The sequence below is a fragment of the Sorex fumeus genome, unplaced genomic scaffold, assembly GCF_029834395.1.
Source record: "Sorex fumeus unplaced genomic scaffold, SorFum_2.1 ptg000128l, whole genome shotgun sequence".
NCBI classification, from domain to species: Eukaryota; Metazoa; Chordata; class Mammalia; order Eulipotyphla; family Soricidae; genus Sorex; species Sorex fumeus.
In genome coordinates, this window is record NW_026606185.1 from 12,127,718 (window position 1) to 12,149,527 (window position 21,810).

Below are 21,810 nucleotides of genomic sequence, written 5' to 3' on the forward strand. Positions count from 1 at the left end.
AACGCCCTACCCGCTGTGCTAAATAAAATATAAAATGAAAAATGAATAAAAATGGTTTAACCACTGAATGAACAGCTCACGGTTCTTTATTTTGTGAACAAACACAACACTTTTTTTCTGAAGAGGGATAATTATTTAAATTGTAAAAAAATAAAATAAAAAAATAAATAAATTGTAATGTCCCACTACAAATTCCATTTTTTCTGTGGCTTATCTCTTTAATAGTCTACAGTGAGTTCAAAGGTAAGAAAGAGATTAATATATTGCAGCAAAACCACATAGAAAGAAACAGAGAGAAAACTGCCTCCTTTTCTTCCACTTTTAATGCACAGCTGTGGCTAGACATCCTGTAGAGCACTCCCTTGCTTTTCATATGGCTTCCCAGATCCCACTAGGAGAGATCCCTGACTGAAGAGCCAGAAGTAATCCCTGAGCATTGCGAGGTGTGGCCCAAATAACAAAATCAAAAAGATACGGATAGAGATGTACAATGTTGACCTGGGTGCAGAATAATAGTGTCAATATCTCTTCTCCACTGTCATCTTACCTCTCTGCTGCCTTTCTCTCTGTCCTTCCTCACTCACTTGATTCTCTAGGAGCCCATGGCTCCATTTCCAGCCAGAATCTAGATCCTGGTAGGGAAGCTTCTGAGGGAAGGACTGCTTCTCCCTCTCTCCCTCTCATTTCTCCTCCTTCAGGAATTCAGACCAATAGATTGATGTCAACATTATTGCTTGGTAATTCTGTTTCACTGCTTTTACCAACAAAACTAGCTATAATTTCTAACGATCAGTGCCTTGAATAAAAGTACTAGAAAAGGAATGATGAAAAAGAAATTTCCCCAAAATTTTACAACAGTTTTATAAGATGTTCAGAATTGGCTTCTCCAGGCTATTTAGAATAGACTTTTCCAGACTGAAGAAATAATACAACAGTTAGGGTGCTTGCTTTTTATGTAGTCAATCAGGGTTTGATCCCTAGCATCTCATATGGTCCCCCAGGCACTGCCAGCATTGCTGGATAACACTCCAAAGTAAAAAAAAAATGAGAACAGAAAAACAGAATATGCTTTCCTAAAAGCATATGGATTATTTTGTGCTAGGGTTAAAGTCCTGTGGCTTTTGATAAATTTTACTACTCCCTTAATTTTCATTAAAATGAAAATAGGGGTTATTACTCATATGTAGTTTTTTTCAAAATTAGAAGAAGTGTTTTTTTAGTGAAGAATCTTATGGATAAAGAAGAGAAAATATGTAATTACAGAGCATCTGATATTTTTCACATGTCCCCCTCTCCTCCCCATATGTGTTCCTCTGCTATCTCCTGTGAAGCCCTAAAGATTCCATCCCATTATTTAGCACAAGTTATACATATGCACTTACTTTGTATCATTAACTTTAGAACATCTATGTACAACTTCCTTATGCTTGAAATGAAATTTTCTATTTTATTAAATTGATTGTTAAGAAGAACCTATTTCTGGGGATAGGGAAAATGACCCTTAGTTTTAAGGGTCATTTGAAGCTCACATTTAGACTGTGTCTCCAGATCAATTTGCACTAGAAGTATACTCCAGTGAAATTTGGGGTTGATTTTTTACTTCTCCCTTATTTTCTAACTCATTCAGGGAGAAAGGATCATGCAAGTAGCAATATGGAAACCAATCTGTGCTTTATTCACAAGTGCCTCCTAATTTCAGATCTGAGATACTAAGGGAATCTCAAAGGCTTGGAAATGTCATAGAGTTAGATGAGACTTGCTGCCTAGTACTCATTATACTAAAGTTGTCACTTTAGGTCAGATTATAGCTCAAGTCACACAACAATTATTTTCAACAAGAGTTGCCATTATCATACATGAAGTTAATTAGAATTAAGTCACCATTGCTGCTTCTACAGTATTTGTGTCATCTTTCCTATTACTAGTAAGATATATTAAACACTAAAACAAACACTATTCTCCCGTTGTTCATCAATTTTCTCGAGCAGGCCCAGTAACGTCTCCATTGTGAGACTTTGTTGTTACTGTGTTTGGCATATCGAATATGTCATGGGTAGCTTGCTAGGTTCTGCCGTGCGGGCGAGATACTCTCGGTATCTTGCCGGGCTCTCCAAGAGGGGCGGAGGAATCAAACCCGGCTCGGCCAGCCTGACTGTGCGCAAGGCAAACGCCCTGCCGCTGCGCTATCGCTCCAGCTCAATAAGATATATTATGTATATTAAATTAAGTAGGAGTTTCTTAAGCTCCAGAATTGCACCTCTCTCTTTTCACAATCCCTCCCAGTATCAGGAGAAAATGTATATCATGTTGGCTATGGAAAACATGCTTATTGAGTAAATAAATGGAGAAAGAGAGAAAGAGAAAGAAAGAGAGAAAGTGCGTGCCGTAGAGGCAAGCTAGAGGTGCGGGGATGGCAGGAGGGATACAGGGGATATTGGTGATGGGAAATTTACACTGGTGGAGGGATGGGTGATGGAATATTATATGACTGAAAATCATGAAAGCTTTATATCTCACGATGACACAGTGATTCAATAAAATTATTATAATAATAATAATTCTTAAAAGCTCACTGAAAGCCAGGGAGGAGAAAAAAACTTTGCTAAAACTGCTATTAGGGAGGGAAAAAAAGCAGAGAAATTGAATAAACTGTTATCTAAAAGTTTAACTAGGATATAAGTCCATAACTGCTTCATAGAATATAAGAAATTGAATGAATATAAAGTCTAGTCAGTATATTTTTTCTAGTTCCTCCCATAATTTTGTCATCTGCCAATTACACATGTTTGAGTCACTTTTAGCAGAATAGACTAGGATTTCAGCCGGGGCCTATTGCTTCCAACAATTTTGAATTCTGAAATTAATTGAGAATGTGAAAGTCCACTATTATTTTCAAATAGCTTCACTACATATAAGAAAGAGGTACGTTACTGGGGCCACTCGAGCAAATCGATGAACAATGATGATGATGATTAGAAGTAAACATTAAGGAAGAAAATAACAAAAATGTGTACAGTGAAATATTCTTTCAGATTATTGTGGGTCAAAATGAATATTCTTCTGAAAGCAGCAATTCAAAATTTTAAGCATGATAGCTTTTTTATCCAGTTATGCCATTTTGAACACTTTGGCTAATTCCATATTTTAGCTATTGTGAGTAATGTTGCAATTAACATATGAGTTCAGATATCTTTTCTGCACTGTGTTTTTGGGTCCAAGGGTTACATATACACAGTGGAATATTATTTAGCCATAAGAAAGGATGAAGTCATACAATTTTCTGATACATGAATAGATCTGGAGCATCATAGTGAAATGAGTCATGAATAGATCTGGAGCATCATAGTGAAATGAGTCAGAGGGAGAGGGACAGAAACAGAGTGATCTCACTCACATCTAGGATGTAAAGAAACATAGTACGGGAATAATACCTACAAGAAATAAAACTAAGATCAGGAGAACTTGTCTATAGTAAGAAGCTTGCTACTGGTCAGGAGCAAAGGGAGATTGTTCAGGGAAGGAACCACTCTGACAGTGATAGAGAACAATGGTTACTGAATGAGTACTGGGCACAAAAAGGAAGTAAAGTTACATGCATGATATCCTACCAGTAACAGTATTGTAAACCACATTTCCTAAAGGGAATATAAAAAAGGAAAAAAGTGCTGCAATAGAGGAAGACCATAGGACAGGAGGGAAACTAGAGACATTGGTGGAGGGAAGTGGACACTGGTGAAGAGATTGATATTAGAATATTGTACACCTAAAAATCATAAACAACTTTGTAATTCATAGTTATTCGATTTAAACGATTGAAAGCAAACATAGTTTTTAAGTAAGAATCTCTGTCAACCCTTTCCGTTCTTCTCCCAAAACAAATGTGCAGCTGCAATACCACCCAGGAGGAGATGTCATTCTGCATATCCCACATGTTCACTTCTATAAGACTATCTCAGTTCTTGTGCAGTGAACTAAAATCTGTAAAGCCTATTTCCTTTAAGTAATTTTTCAAAGAAATTTTCTGTTTGTATATAAAACAATTATAAATACTGTATATTTTATTTTCTATAAATCTTTCTATGAATTTGTTTGCCTATCTTGTTCAGTCTCCCTTTGCAACCCTTCTGCAATTAAAACTTGACCAGTACTATGTACAATAAAAATTAAAAGCTTATTGTGCAGGTTTTCAGACTTTCCATTGAATGCTTAACTTTGCTGTAAGTGTTCTTCTCAGTACTATTAATTATTAATTAACTCATTAATTATCACAAATCTTGTAATCCTTAAATTGAGTTTGAAGATTTTGTACCTGCCTGATACAACATTTGCTATGATTTCAGTTCTTAAATCTATGATCTACCTAAAATAAGATTTTTCTCTAGTTTCCCAAATGTAAAGCCCTCCCCACTGAGAGGTAACATTCAGAAAGTGTGGCTCTGATCCCGGGCTACTTACAGGTCGCTGGTGTGACAAGGGTATGGGATTGCCTGAGCCTGAGTGCCTGGCTCCGTGGCTTCCTGCCCAGTCTGCACCCAAATGATCGCTCTTTCAATCATGTCTTGCAGTGGAACAAAGACGTAGTTATATTTGAATCCATTTGTTGGTAGGCTCTGAGGATGGAACTTCCAATAGGGGTTTTTCACCAAATCTGTTCTCATGCTGTACAACACGCTGGTCCGAATTGTGTAGGTAATGTGGGCTGGCAGCTGGAGAGATTCTGATGTGAAGTTCTTGCCAACAAAGGAATTGTTAAATATGATACCTAATATCAAAAAAGTGGAAGAATTGGTCATCACACTTATGAGGACTTCACTTGCTGTCTGTGAACAGGGATCACCTGGTGTCTGAACTGCCAATGTTTTTGTCTGTGTTCTAGGGAGGCAATGCTGCTTTGCTATGCTAAACAGTACCTCGTGGTGACTTAGAAACAGGGCCTCCTGATCCCCACACAATTATATTTAAAAGAATTTTAATAAAAATCATATAGTCATTTGGCTGGAGAGATTGTACAATGAGCAAGGTCTCACAAGCAACTGACCCAGGTTCAATCTCTGGAACCCCATATGGCGTCCACCAGGAGTGATGCCTGAGAGCAGAACAAGAAGTAAGCCCTGGGCACAGCTGGGTGTGTCCCAAATCTTAAAAAGCTCCAACTCTTAAAAACTAGTAAAATAAAATAATATAGTCTTGCCATTAATACAAAAAAAAAGTGATTTGTCTCATTGTTTAGCAGGTTTTCAAAATAATTACATAAGGCTGCTGAAATAATCATGATTTACTTCTTTGGAATCATTGGAACATTTCTAAGTGTTCTCATCTTTAATGCTATTTGTCACCAAAAAGCAATCATAGCTGTGATTTAAATACACAATGGAATACAATGCAGCTCTAAGAAACAACAAAATAATGTGATTTGCAGCAGCCACATGGGTGGAACTAGAGGACATGCTTAGTGAAATTAGAACAAAAGGGGAAGATACAGAATGAGCTCTATCATATGGGGAACTTAAAGATAAACAGCAAGGTAGCAACAAAGGGCTGAGGGCAACATAAAGTGAGAACTGAGCTATAGAACTAATTGACAGTAGGCAATATTGAAAGAGAGAGGTGTTTGAGTCTCAGGTGGGTACACTAAAAATGGGTGTGGCACTATAATTATTTGCATGAAAATCCATTATTAATAGTAATACAAACTACAGAATCCCAATAAGCATAAATAAAATAAAATGCTATGCACAGAAAAAAACAAGACCATAGCAATTAAAGCAACACCTTTTTATTGTGATGAAACCAACATAAACAATGAAAAAAATTAAAATAAAAAATTAAAAATATGCAATTAGTGTTCTCTTCCATTAAGTATATATATTTAATTACAAAAGGTCTATTATGGGTTGCATTATGTTATTCAAAAATGCAAGCGGACTTATAACTGTAACCGATACTTGTGAATAAAACTCAGAACTTATGAATATTTGGCAAAAAGATACTTAGAGGTAATCAGTGAAGATGTGAGGTAATCAAATTAAAAGTGTTCATTCAGGTGAACTCTTGTATGACTGCTGCCCTTATACAAAAGGATGGTTTGGAAACAGAAATGCACAAAGTAGACAACGAGAATAGACACAGAAAAACGTAGAGATAATAGGTACCAACAGTACAGATGGACCAAACAGAAGCAACTCTGTGGATCCCTGGAATTCTGACTTTAACCACTGTGAGTAAATACGTTAATGTTCTTAAGGCATCAAATTTTATGGTCCTCTGTTATAATAGCACCATCAAACTAGTAAAATAAAATAATTCGATGATATTTAAAACAAATAAAAGAAAAAATTTTAAGAACAAATATCAGAACCAAAAACATTTTGAATAAGTAGGCTATTAATAAATGGAGTTGAATTAGCTATTGTCTTTTCTTCTTCAGTTCCTAGGATGCCAAGATACTATAGTTTTAAAATATGGGATGAGGGGACTAGATAGATAGTGCAGCAGGTAAGACACTTTCCTTACATGCTAGTGGCCAGGGTTTGATCTCTGGCAACTATATGATCCCCTGTGCTTTTTAGGATGCACCCTTAGTGTAGAGTCGGGAATGAGTCCTGAACAAATCTGAGTATGACCCAGAAAACAAAAACAAGGCGTCATAAATTAAATTAATTTTGGTATAATCCAAAATGTAAATTAAATTATGTGAGATTTAACCATGATAGAACTTTGCCACCAGGATAATGAAAATATCTGTAATCATTATGGTATGAGAGCCTCCTTTTTACCAATTAATGAAATGAATTCTGTTTGATTTGAGTTTGTCTGAAAAATAATTTTTTTAAATTTCTAAGCCATATTAATATGTGGTTAGCTAGAAATGTGGCAAAATGGCAATCGATTGGAGTTAATGTCTTTGAACATTTTTTATTGCATACTTACTGGCCAAGAAATTGTTTCTCTGCATGAGTTCATGAGCTTTAGACTCCAGGATGGTGATAGAATCCATTGCTTGGAAACGATTTAATGCCACACAGGAAGAGAGATTAACCAAGATATGGCCTAAGAAATTGATGTGTCCAACATTTGTGTGATTAAACATCCTGTGTAGCATCTCTCCTATGAGAGAATTAAAAAAAGATAACTCGTTTTCTCTTAATACAGTACATATTATCAACACTGTAAAATAAATGTAAACGTGCATTTTAATTTTTTATAAATATATTTTCTCGAGCCTTTACCTTTACCTATAAATATATTATTTAGAATATTTATCCAATATTTAATATAAAATTTTACTGTTACTTTGCTGCATGTAAACTCATCCTTTTATACACATTTTATATAATGCTAATACATGTAAAAATCAGGGATTTGCAGTCCACGAAAACATTAGAGAGTACAAGATGGAAAGAATAAACAAAGGAGAAAGACCTTAAGCAATAGAACATATTCTGTCAGAGTCCAGCAAAACAAAATGTTAATGTTGTAAACTAGAGTAAAGAAGCAGGTATTTTGTGAGAGCCATTAAGTTTGTAATGTGATTTTTGCAAAAACAATCATCAAGAAGTTTTGACATGGATAAAAGCAAGCCCTCTTATAATCTCTATCGCAGATTTGTAAAACTGGAAGTGTAAGGCTAGAGAACCAGGACATGTTTTAAGGTGCTAGTTTCATGGGGTCGACCCAGGTTCCATCCCCACCCACACCTCTGGTCCCTTAAGGATCCCCAGGAGTCATCCCTAAGCAAAAAACCAGGAGTAAAAACTATGCATGGCCTAAATCCAGCATTACTCCCCTCAAAAGAAAAAGCAGCAAATGGAAATATGCTTTAAATTGGCATTTTAGCAAGATTGTGTGATAGTTACTATCTTCCAAGCTTTTCAATGCCTCCCAAAGATAATAATAAAAAGAAAGACTTCAGAGAATTGGTCAAGAAAGATAAAGATCCAGTGAGCAATAATGGCAGCAAAGCAAGAAAATAAATGGTCCAAAAGTAATGTTTAGGTCAAGCTCAATAAACTAGTATTGTTTGTTAAATTCACATACAACAAACACTATAAGAAAATTCCCAACTATATGCTTATAATATCTAATGTTATGACAAAGAGACTAAAGATTTGTAGATTCCTTGAGGAGGTACTTAATAAAGGTCATATTAAACTAGTTTCAAAGCACTGAGATTAAAAAAGTAATTTATACCAGAAAATCCAGGAAGGCTTAGGAGAAGATGCAGCAGTTGTCAGTACAGAGGTAGGAACACATCCTAACTGCACACTTTGAAAAAAATCTTTATTAAGCCATAACTGAATAAAATATAAATATTGTGAGGTTAAAATTGGCAACAACATAAAATCAGAATGATAGCACAGCATGTAAGGTGCTCACTTTGCAAGCAGCTGACCAGGATTCAATTCCCAACACAACATATGGTTTCTCAGGCAATGCCAGGAATAACCATTCTCAGCACATTCCCAGAAGTGAGTCCTGAGCACTGCCAGGTAGAGCCCACAAAAAACAAAAGCAAATTTATTAACTAATTAAAGTTGGAAAACTCAGCCACAGAATTTGAACTTCATTTGTAATAGAAACTCAATAGTTAATCCTGACTTTGAGGAAAGAACTAACTGCAATTGAGAAAAGCAGAAAGAATAATCAAAAACAGAACACAGGGCAGGAGAGATAGTACAGCATATAGGGTTCTTGCCTTGCATGAGATGACATGGGTTTAATCCCCAGCATCTCATAAGGCCCCACGTGCAGCGCAGAGATAGGAGTGTATGAGTATTGCCATGTGTGCAGGCCCCTCAAAAAAAAAAAATCAGAACACAACCAAGGTAGCAGTTTCAGAGGTCTCAGAGTTCATCTATGGTAGATCATTTGGTTTTCTCTACTCACAGTCCCTTGGCAGGGTGTGCATCCATCATCGTACAGAGTCACTAATTTACCTGTGTAAAATGAGTCTCAACTTCTTCATTGTAGAGGAAAGAAACATTCCACTAAATACAGGTGTCTGCAAATACGTAAGTTTCCAAAGAAGCACAAGAAGCTGGCGGCACACTTCAGTTTCTTAAGTAGCTTCTCAAACTTCACTGCATATTCTACCTCAAAAGGAGTTTGCTATTTGCCATTATTACCTTGTTATTTTCAGATTATAGGCTAGCACAATGTACAAATTTAAAAAATTGCATTTCAATCAAGTTGGTGACATTGACTGGGTGTGCAATTTTGGTTTTTATCTCCTGAATAAGAAGACAATAAACAAAAGACTGCCCTATAAGAAGACCTATAAGAATACCTTCCTATAATAAAGTGCTATTGGGACATTCACTTGTTTATTTATTTGGGTTTTGGATCACATCCAGCTGTGCTCAGGGCTCATACTTGGTGGGACACAGAACCATACCTGGTAGCATAGATTTCACCAGGTTGTTCATATGTGAGGCATGTACCCAACCACTGTAGTATTGCTCCATTCCATGGAACATTCACTTCAGAGGCAAGAGAGACTGATAACTCATAAAGTTTAAAATTATGATCAGTGCTTAAGTCTTCCAGTGAAGAGTCCCGGCTCCAGAGTCATATATCTGATTGTGTTAATAAGGGTGAAATTTTATGATATTGATATTTAATGTATGTAAAAAGTGTGAACATTAGCAATTTCATGCATTTTGACTAACAAAATAGAAAGATGATATAATCTAGAATCAAAAGCTTTGGGTTTCTCATTCTGTCACTATCCTATTATTTATAAATTTGTTATTTGTATTCTAAAAATTATGAAAATATTATTGTCTCCCAGGAAGATGTCAAATGGAAAAATAAAAAAAAATGAATCTACTCAAACTAGTGAGCTGAACGCTGATTAACTTTTATTATTGTAATGTATGCACACATAGTCTTGTGGATACATTGATTTCATTCACAATTTGATATTATGAAGATTTTTTAAGTGAGAATGGTTGAACTGGGTCACAGAAGGTGAAACAAACCCATATTTTAATTCATTAAAAAGAAATTCTCCAAACTTGGGCTCACAAGTGAAGGGACGGAGTAAAAAGTGGGCTGATATTTAGAGTGTAGATTCTTTGCACTCAGTGGTATCCAATATTTCAGGCAGGCTATCAACATTAAGTATTTGGGTGACACCATCCAAGATGCATTAGAGGGCCTGCAGGGTTTTTTGGTCTCCTGCCTCCATGACTCCCAATCACTACTCAGGAAGGAAGGAAGGAAGGAAGGAAGGAAGGAAGGAAGGAAGGAAGGAAGGAAGGAAATTTCTGAATGGTTATTGAATTTAATTTTTCTAACTTGAAATAAGAATACCAAATAATGTTTCCACTGTAAGCTTCAACCACAATTGTTTTGGGTCATTTATTTCTTTGTTTTCTATGAAGAATAGAGTGCTAGATTATCCAGGATGCAGCAAACAGAGCATTTCTAATACTGGCCATTATCACTTGCAACATGCACTTTTAAAGTTGCTTAGTAAGTTTGATTAGGTAATTTAAGTGTATAATTCTATATGTTCAATAGAAAAAGAAGTGACTTAGACTCTATACAGTGTGATTTTAATTATCTTTCAAGAACACCATCAAAGTTGATTTCTAAATAATAAAGTCTTTCCCCCAGTCCCAAGAAACTGAGGCTGCACAGTGACTCGAGGGCACTGTTTGTCTCTCAAGGTTGCCAATTCATTCCCCAGGATAAGTAGCTGGGAAAGGAGAGGGGGACAGAGCAGTCTGCTAGCATCCACACTGGCTCTGCCCAGCCCCAGTCCCAGGAAACAGTCTTTGGCATCATCAGGAGCACTGTTTATGTCTCAAGTACACCATGTTGCCCCCTAGGTTAGGAGCACTGTCCTCCCGTTGCTCGAGTGGGCACCAGTAACGTCTCCATGGTGAGACTTGTTACTACTTTTGGCATATCGAATATGCCATGAGAAGCTTGCCAGGCTCTGCTGTGTGGATGGGATACTCTAGGTAGCTTGTTGGGCTCTCTGAGAGGGATGGAGGAATCAAACCCAGGTCAGCCACATGCAAGACAAATGCCCTACCTATTGCTCCAGCTGTGTTAGCCCAGGTTACGAGATCCCACAAAATGGAGGCTAGAGGGGAGCCTGCTAAGCATCCTGGCTGGCATCTACCTGGTCCCCATTTATTCACTTCTTGAGTCAGCAAACAAAGACATCCTAACTCTAGTCACCTAGCCATAGGGAAACACACAAGAAACAGCTCCAGCTACCAAGTCCCACCTAGTAAGCAGCAAAGAACCCCACCCACTTAGGGAGTAAAGTACCCTGAAGACAAAACCAGTATGCAACCTTGTCGATAAGGACTTTAAAGAGGAAGCTTTAAGGATGCTTAAGCAGCTCACAGAAACAAGGAAACAGGCCACCAAAATGACACAAGAGGATATACGAGCCGAAATGAGAAAACCACCAACAGAAATTACAGAACTGAAAACCTGGTAGGCTAAATGAAAAGCTCACTGGAGGGCCTCATCTGCAAAGTAACAGCTAAGGACAGTCAGCCAAGTAAGTGCATAAACGCTCCAGACAACAGAAGATGGGGTAAAAGGTCTCAAAATAAATGGAAAGCTGACAAAAGAACTTGGGTATGCATTTAAGAGGAAAGGCTTAAGAAGCATGAGGGTCTCAGATGGCCAGACAGGTAATCTTGATGAAGAAGCTAAGAAATTTCCAGAGCTGGAGAGTGCATACACTTCAGATCCAGGAGACTTGAAAGGTACCATGTAAAAGAGTTCCAAATAAAAATACTTGGGGGACTCTGGAGCAAACTCAGGGACACTGTTATTGCTCCCAGGTCAGGAATGAACCCCACCTGCAAAGAGGGGAATGTAGCCATCAGCCCGGCTTGGCTCTGCCTAGCCCAGCTAAGGTCACTGAGAACTCAAGAAAGGCCAGGCAGGCATGGTGAGGTGTCAGGGGCATGGCCACACAAGAGATGAATCAAATGACATTCCCACCCATGTGAAAGTGAGAACAGAACCTATAAAATGCAATGAAAACATGGACAAAATCCCTAGCAACACACATGGTCTCCTGACCATCTCCAGGAGTGACCTCTGAGCGTAGAGCCTAAAGTAAGCTAGGTGTGGCTCCAAAATAAATTTTTTTTAAAAATTATAACAAAAAAATAAGATTATTAAATTAAAACTTAAATTTAGGGGCTAGAGAGATAATACATGGAACAGTGCTTGCCTTGCATGCAGCCTACCTGGATTTAATCCCCAGCACCCCTCTGGCAATCCACACAGACTACCAGGAGTGATTCCTGAGGGCTAAGACAAGAGTAGGTCCTGGGCGTTGATGGTGTGGCTCAAAGACAAACAACACAGAATTCTAAAAGAAACAGCCTAAGTATACATTGATAGATGGATTGCTAAAGAACTTATGATATATATGCACCATAGACTACAATTCAATTCTATAAGATAGATAATTCTACAAGCAACAAGATGGATGATTAGGTGTAGTGACATAGGTGAGGAAAAAGAGAAAAAAAATCAAACAACTTGTGATTTAACCATATTTAGAATAATTGAAGGGTTTTTTCCTTTTTTTGAACTTAGAGATCACTCATGACATGGCTGGGAGCATCATATTGAATGCTAGGGATAGAATGCATGAGACCAGTGCCAACTCCCTGCAGTATTGCTCTGGCCCCTTATGTAGCATTTTAAACCAACAATAATTGTTTTACATGTAGTTCAGTTGATTAAAATTATTTGTTAATAACATTTGTATTTAAGTGGCTTTTTAATATTAGACTTTCAAAGGTAGTGAATCCACTATTGTTGATATTTATAAAATGTAAGTATTATGCCTATAAAAAGCTTTGTCTTTTATTTACTCATATATACTAAGTCATGTATAGCATTCTACCAAATTCCTAGAGATCCCAGAGCGCACTTCTACCTTGACAGGACCTTTCTTTAATTCTGTGCTCAGTGAGTTAGGCTCCTGGGAGCATCTTAGCCATTTCCAAACCATGATTTTTTCATAGCTGTGTTTCAAAACATGCTAACTGCTCTGCAGAGTATGATCACATCTTAAGTTTGAAAAAAAATACCATGGGTTCAAAAGATGGTGGCTACACATACTAGGGGAAAAGGGAGCTCAGATAGAGAAGGAACATCAAAAAAGGTGTTGGGAGGATCCTCCCAGGATGGGAGAAGCATGCTAAAAGTAGACTATAGACCAAACATGATTGCCACCCACTGCCTCTTTTGCAAACCACAACACTCAAGAGAGAGAACAAAAGGAAATGCCCTGCCACAGAGGCAGGGTGGGAGGGGGGATGGGGGTGGGAGGGATACTGGGATTCGTGGTGGTGAGAAATGGGCACTGGTGGAGGGATGGGTATTTTATCCTTGTATAATTGAAACCCAAGCACAAAAATTTGTAAGTCTACAACTGTACCTCATGGTATCTCACTAATAAATAAATCACTTAATCACTTAATCACTTAACTTCCCGTTAGTCGTCGATTTGCTCGAGCGGGCGCCAGTAACGTCTCCATTTGTCCCTGTCGCGTGCTAGTGTAGCCCAATGGCATCTCTTCGCTCCGGGAACATGGAGGGCCTCAAACCGATCGTTCATGACCTTGACAAAGAAGTCTGACCATCTGGTAGCTGGGCGGCCACGCGGTCTTTTGACATCCCGTGGAATCCAATCAGTAACAGCTCTAGTCCAACGGTCGTCTTTAAATCTCATTACGTGACCAGCCCATCTGATTTTCGACACCTTGGCAAATGAGACAGCGTCCCTGATCCTTGATCGTCGACGGATGTCAGAACTCCGGATTCGTTCTCTCATTTGAGTGAAACGTGATATTCCAAGCATAGCTCTTTCTATTCTTCTTTGGGAGACCTGAATGGCGTTCTCATCTTGTTTGCGTAGGGCCCAGGTCTCTGAGGCATATGTTAATGCAGGAAGAACAGTGGAATCAAAGAGATGTGCCCGGAGCCGGAGGTTCTTCGTCCTCTTAGCTATTTCTTCGACGTTCTTGAAAGCATTCCAAGCCGCTCTCTTCCTCCTGCGCAGCTCGGGTGCCAGGTCATTTGTCATGTTGACCTCTCGACCTAGGTAGACATAGCTGTTGCATTCGGAGATGGTCGTTCCATTGAGAGCGAATGGGGCGTCAGGAACAAGGCTGTTTCTCATAAACATTGTCTTCGTAAGATTCAGCTGTAGTCCTACCTTTCCACACTCACGGTCAAAGTCGGCCAGCATTTGTGCCGCTTGGCTGATGTTTGGTGTTATTAAAACAATGTCATCAGCAAAGCGGAGGTGGTGTAGTTGCCGACCATCTATCTTCACTCCCATTCCTTCCCATTCCAGTCGTCGCATGATGTTCTCGAGGGTGGCACTGAAGAGTTTTGGTGAAATGGTATCACCCTGCCGCACCCCTCTCTTGACATCAACGATCACTTCTTTGTAGAATGGTGAGATCCTGGTAGTGAATCCGCAATACAGCTCACGGAGGATCCTGATGTATTGGGCTTGAATGCCCTGATTGGCTAGGGCTTCAATGACCGCTTCCGTCTCAACAGAATCAAAGGCCTTCTTTAAATCAATGAACGTTAAGCAGAGCGGCATCTTGAACTCCCGAGAAACCTCAATGAGTTTGGTTATCGTGTGGATATGGTCGATGGTGCTGAATCCTTTGCGGAACCCTGCTTGCTCACATGGTTGTCCTTCATCTAGTGTTCTGCCAATCCTATTCAGGATGACTCGAGTGAACAACTTGTAGATGACAGACAATAGGCAGACCAGGCGATAGTTGCCAATGTCATGGATGTCTCCCTTCTTGAACAGTAGTACGGTCCTGCTGGTTTTCCATTGAGATGGAACCTTGCATTCAGACAGGTAGCGAGTGAAGAGCCGAGCCAGTGTATTGATGAGTACTGACGGCAGGTTCTTCAGGTGTTCAGGTCTGACCTTGTCTGGGCCGGGTGCTGTTTGCTTCTTTACTGACGAAATGGCGTGCCGGATTTCGGAAGGGAGAACGTTGGGAACGACATACCCATCCTGTGGAATTTGGTATGTCGGCAAGTGGACATGGCTATCGAAGAGATTTGAGTAGAAGTCATGGATAATCTTCTCCATTGCCGTTCTGGAGGATGTGATGGATCCATCAGAACGTCGGAGGGCAGTCATCTTGGTCTTATAGTTGGCGAAGGACAGGCGGGCGTTACGAATACTTTTCCCGGCTTCTGCCGCATCTACCAGTACTTCTGCTCTTCTCTCTTTGAGGTCTTCCTTGATCGCATCTCTGCACTGCTTTGCAAGCTCGGACGTTAGCTTGCGGTTGCCTGAGGCATGCGCCAAACCACGCTGGCGAATTAGCTCAAGAGTTTTCGAAGATAGGCGACTTTTTGTGGCTATCTCTCTCTTGGCGTTCCTCGCACATTCATGGAGGTGCTGAACCAGTCGATCGTATTCCTCGTCAATGTTGTCAACAATGGCATCTTCCCATGTTGCCGCAATAGTACCAAAGAGTTCCCAGTTGGTGGTCGTTCTGGGAGTTCTCTTTTTGAACTTTGCAGCCCTTTCTCCCCGCTCTGTGAAGTAGAATTTTGCACGAAGGAGACGGTGGTCCGATCCCGTTCGAAATTTTGGGACAACAGCGACATCAGTCAGGCAAAACCGTCGATTGAATATGATGTGGTCTATTTCGTTGTGGAATCGTCCACCGGGAGACTCCCATGTCCATCGTTTAGATTCTGCCTTCTGGAACTGTGAGTTACCATGAATGGTCTTGGTCGACATGATGAACTCAGACAGTCTCTCACCCTGTTCGTTCCATTCTAGGCCATGGGTTCCGATGTGAAGTTCTTCAGCTGATCTTCTCGGTCCTATCTTGGCATTAAAATTTCTCTAGCTCCATGTAGAACTTGGACAAAATCTCAAGGCCGACCTAGGCTGCCACAACGAAGGAAGACAAAAATGATCGTCTGTACTTTCAATGCACGTACGCTAGCATCAGATGCATCCATCGAGGACCTGATGGTACAAGCGCGAATGATCAAGTACGACATCATTGGTCTGACCGAGACAAGAAGACACGAATCTCACCATGCCGTTTTCGACACTGGAGAAGAATTGTTCCTCGGAACATGCGATAAAAGAGGTGTTGGAGGCGTCGGTGTCCTTATCAACACAAACTTGGCCAAGAGCATTGATTCATTCGAATGCCTAACAACCCGAATCGGACGTTTACATTTGAATAAATATATATATATATATATATATATATATATATATATATATATATATAGTAAAGGTAAAGTCCCTCCCGTTGATCGTTGATTTGCTCGAGCGGGCCCAGTAACGTCTCCATTGGAGACTTTGTTGTTACTGTGTCTGGCATATCGAATACTCTCGGTAGCTTGCCGGGCTCTCCGAGAGGGGCAGAGGAATCAAACTCGAGTCGGCCATGTTGGCCGCGTGTAAGGCGAATGCCCTACGTGGCTAAATATCTATGTCAATTCACAAATTAACAAATTGTATACATACAACAATGTTTACTGAGTGTTTTTTATTATGAACTCCCATTTTGAAATCATTGTAACAGTTATAACCCACAATATGAACTCAACAACAGAAATTTCTCTTTAACATGATATCTAATTACAACTTCTGTATTTGAATTTTTTATTTTTAACTAAGTTCCTTATGATGCTGGGATGTAAATCAGGAAACTACAAGTATTATAGTTTGGATTCTTTTTAGCAGAATCCCTCCATCTTATAATAAGAAAACACAAGAGTGTCTGTGAAATATGTCACCCAGAAACATTATAATCAAGAGATGACTTTATGACAGCCACACAGGTCCTCCCACTTACCTCCCTGCCACTTACCATATGTTTGGAGCTTTTCAGTCAATTTGTCTACATCAATGTTCAACTGACTTTCTATAAAGTTTCTTATAAATTTGTTTCTTAAAACTTTCTAAAGAAAATAATAAAGATAACAAAAATAACTACATAATTTCCTCTAATAACAAATATATTTTCAAAGTTTCATAATATAGAGAAAGAAAAAGCAATTCATATGAAGTGCTATGAGATACTAAAATATAGTAAATTATAAGATACTATTTTATAAGAACATTATATTTCAAAACAAAAGTGATAGATAAGACTGTTATTATTGTAATTACACATTAATGTTAAAAACAGAATGGAATGTGTTGACTTTGGGGTAAAAGTTTTTAATAAAGTCATACACTAACACTTTATATAAAAACCTTTCCTGTTACCTTTTTCATGAATTCTAAAGGCTCATTGCTATAGAAACTTTGAATAAAGTTTTTATTGTTTTCAAACTCTATCTTAATGCTTGAGTATTCAAATTCTCATCATTGGAAATACCTCAAATGATCACCATCTTCTTTTATTATTGATAGCTAACTGTCTTATTTGTTAAAGGGATTACTTTTCAGAGTTCTCCAAAATTATTTTGAACTTAATAAAATGTTATTATTTTGTCAACAGTGTGAAGTTACTTCCACATGCATCATACTGCCAATATATAACTCCAAACCATCCACAAGGAACTGAAAATGATGGGACCAGTACCAGGATTTAAGAATCAGAGTGTCAGGGTGTAGTCTCATGAGAACTATTTCAGCTTACTAGACTATAATTATATCTTATTATATCTCAATTTTATCACACAAAACTTCAACAGTAAATTTTCAAATGAGGTCTTTCTTCTGCATTTATTATTTTATTTCTCCTATTCAACTATGTTATGATCTTTTTCAACTTGTCTAAGGATCACAAAACTTAATTATAAAGTTTGGTATTAACTTTATGTATTAGTTTTTGGGCCACAACCCAACAATGCTCATGTCTTAGAGTGGGCTATAAGGCAAGTAAGTGCCTTACCTGCTATACTATATCTCTGACCCCAGTATTACCATTTTAAAATAAGTTAAATCTTTTGGAATTAGCTACCGCAAACATTGTAATAGGTAGTCTATAAATACCATCTCAGCGATATTTTTTTTCTTTTTTTAATCTTTGTTACTTAGTATTTTTATTTATTTTTTTATTTTTATTAGTGAAGCACCATGAGGTACAGTTGTAGATTTAAAATTTTTTGTGCTTGGGTTTCAGTTATACAATGATTGAGTACCCATCCCTCTACCAGTGCCCATTCTCCACCTCCAGTGCTCCTAGTATCCCTCCCACCCTCCCTACCCCCCAGCCCGCCCCACCCATTCCCTTTTGTTTTCTCTCTCCTTTTGGGTGCTGTGGTTGCAAAAGAGGCATTGAGTGGCAATCATGTTCAGTCTATAGTCTACTTTCAACAATATTTTAAAGAGATCAGCTGTTGTTTTTAATTGACAGAAGAAAGTAGGCCTAGCAACTTCCTCAAGTGGCAGATTTAGGTATCAAATGCCTACCTCTTTCCCAGGTGCCATCTGTGACCAATTCTAGGATGGTCATTTCAATTAAAAATCCCTTGATTTGAATCCTACTTCTAAGAAAAGGCACTAGCACAATGCACAATACTTCATCTTCTAAGAAAAACAATTTTTTGTGTGTAAATATTAGTGTCCTGAATGTCTCACGATTTGAACTTAATAAACACAGTACTCCACTACCAAGAAACTGTCTAATTCTTTGAGGCCATAGCCACTGTTTTAACTTTTAGTATTTTGGATGGGAGATGCATGATGAAAGTAGACTATAGACCAAACATATTGCCACTCAATGCCTCTTTTGCAAACCACAGCACCCAAAAGGAGAAAGAGAACAAAATGGAATGCCCTGCCACAGGGGTGGGGTAGGATGGGGGATTGGCGGGGTGGGAGGGATAACTGGGAGCATTGGAGGTGGATAATGGGCACTGGTGGAGGGATGGGTACTCAGTAATTGTATAACTGAAATTCAAGCACAAAAATATGTAAGTCTACAACTGTACCTCATGGTGTTTCACTAATAAAAATCAACGCATAAATAAATTAAATAAAATAGTAATTGCCAGTTCAGGTCACCATAAGAATGATAATCCCGGGGCTGGAGCAATAGCACAGCAGGCAAGGTGTTTGCTTTGCACGCGGCTGACCCAGATTTGATTTCCAGCATCCCATATGGACCCCTGAGCACCACCAGGAGTAATTCCTGAGTGCATGAGCCAGTAACCCCTGAGCATCGTTGGGTGTGACCCTAAAAGCAAAAAAAATATGATAATCTCAAGGTCTACCAGGAACAAGCTAATATTATTTTTTTACTTCATAGGTATGATACTAAATTCACAGTGAATTTTTATCAACAGCCATAGAGGCAGGTCTTGAATTCAACCCAGTTGATGGGTCTCTGAAATCCTGCTTTGAACAACCTGGAACTAAGCCAAGCAAGAATAAAAATCATGACATATTTTCCAATGATATCAGATTATTCCTAAATTAAAGTCATAAAAATTTCCCCAAAGTCATGTGTGATACATACCTTAAAGTACTGGATACATCACTGTATCTCTGTATCACTATATCACTGTCATCCCATTGATCGTCAATTTACTCGAGTGGGCACCAGCAACGTCTCTGTTCATCCCAACCCTGAGATTTTAGTAGCCTCTCCTTACTCATCTTTACCAATGATTGGAGGCTCTTTCGGGGTCGGGGAAATGAGACCTGTTATAGTTACTGGTTTTGGCATATCAAATATGCCATGGGGAGCTTGCCAGGTTCTCCGATATATATATATACATATATATATATATATATTTGCCTACACACTGAACCCCATCAAACATGGTGTGGTAATATGGAAAACAGGTACGATGTGTCTAATGGCTTCATGGCCGTGCAGTCTGAAATGCAGCCTGGAACGTGGCAGTGGTTGGGTAGTGGAGGTTAGCTGCTGGGGCTGGATCCCTTGAGGTGGAGAAAGCTCTCACCTATCCCCCTCAGGAAGGCCCCCAGTGAAAAAAGCCTGGTGTGGAGTCTGGTGGCATGACCATGGGGGCCTCATTTTATGCTCCCATCTGGGAGAAGCAGCCATGAGTTCTCATTGGACACATAAGAATTGTCTTAAACTGCATCTCAATATGGCTGTTGTTACAGAATATTAGGGGATTATAATTATTTTGTAAAACAGTAAAACAGCTTGAAATATGTAAATCTCCAAAATAATTATTTTAAGATGGGATTTAAAGCAAAAGCACACATTAAGAAAACTGATAATTTTCACAAGAGTAATATATTGCTTGATCCAATCACTTGAAAATTTGCAAAAATGTTTGATACATACCCAACTTATTTCAATATTACTAGTCAATTGGGAAACATATATTATAGAATCTCCTAAAATAACTCATATTTGTGACTCACCTTATCAGAGATTCTTAGTTCCTCAGAGAGAAACTTACTCCCCACTCACCTGCAGTTCATTTAGCATCTGGTCATTTCCACTGCTCTGAAGAACATTTGACGTTTTTAGCAATGTTTCTGATAAAGCCTTCAACTTGTCCACAAAAATGAAAGAATAATTAGCCTGCAAAATAAAGCACAGTTGACTTATTTCCAGTTTATCTATGTTGTGTTAGGAGACTTTAGTGCTGTGGCAGTTACAAGTGAGCATTTCAAGCATTATAGGCCATCAGAGCAAAGATGTGCCCTTGCCACCTTGGGACAAGTGAAGAACTTTGACACTCTTGAACCCGCGAAGAGTTCTTATGCCTTCCCTTCCAGACTCTGCTTCAGATTCGGCTGCAGTTTCTGCTTACTTGTTCACCATCACATCTCAAGTAGCTAATTGTCAGAGATAGCCCTTGCACATACTTTAAACAGAACAATGTACACTGGTAGAGGAATGCGTGTTTGATTATTGTATGACTGAAACTCAAACATGAAAGCTTTGTAACTGTAGCTCATGGTGATTCAACAACAAAAGAAAATGCTTGCCCGTGTTTTCTCTTCTAAAATATGCCTTAGATAAAATAAATATCTAAAATAATATAAATATATGTTATATATATATATATATCGGATAACAATTGATTTGCCTTTTCTCCCTTGCCACAAGGAGCTTATGTTTATCAGGTTGCACCCATCACAGTGCTCCTGAGTAACTCCCATTCCTTTGTTTATCTGTAACCCTTCTCTATGCTCTCTTCCCCAACCAGTTAATCGGCTTTTCCCCTAATCAGAATCTGTTCATTTGTAAGGTCAGATCCTTCTAGGACACTGAACTTGTATTGTAAGTTAATATTGCCTTTCTCCTCTCCTTATGTCTTTTGAATAGTTTACCTTAAAGCAATGTCCTTTTTGTATAGATACAGGAAGACAGTTAATATTATGCTTTGTAACTTAAGATTTAATTGGTTTTGAATATTATTCATCCCCGGGCATCTGCTTTCTCAACTTAAGCCTCAGTTACCCTCACTTCCTAGCGTCCCCAAAGCAGGGTCCCAATGAGGGACTGGATGGAACCAGAGCAAGCAGTAAACTATGTACTACCCTGGCATTGAGATGGGCCAGGCCAAAGTGCCACAATTCTTAACTATAAGTTAAGAGTTTGATCATAGACAAATGCTGTCAAGATCCAAAAGTAACTATGAGACTAGGACCCTGCTAGGGATAGGAAAGACTATCTGGCCTGAGCACTGTAGTCTGAGATTGAAATGGCCCTAGGAAAGCAATTCTATAAGCTTAAGGTATTTCTTACTGTGTCCATACAAAATGATTTATATTATGTATGCTTATATGTTTGTTGGACAAGGAGAGGAGAAACACACCCAGGGGATTCCATTCTAGGGTGAGTTGATATGCTAAATGAG

General features: G+C 38.6%; 1 protein-coding gene across 1 annotated transcript in view; it reads right to left on the reverse strand.

Annotated features, from left to right (window-relative positions):
* The window catches only part of ABCA13 (ATP binding cassette subfamily A member 13), a 461,928-nt gene that overhangs the window by 274,887 nt on the left and 165,231 nt on the right, over positions 1–21,810 (reverse strand). The window contains exons 27-30 of the mRNA XM_056138421.1: positions 20,412–20,525; positions 16,878–16,968; positions 6,931–7,107; positions 4,456–4,762 (exon numbers count right to left, since the gene is read on the reverse strand). Of these exons, the coding sequence (XP_055994396.1) occupies positions 4,456–4,762; positions 6,931–7,107; positions 16,878–16,968; positions 20,412–20,525 (689 nt within the window). The remainder of the gene's footprint in view (positions 1–4,455; positions 4,763–6,930; positions 7,108–16,877; positions 16,969–20,411; positions 20,526–21,810) is intronic.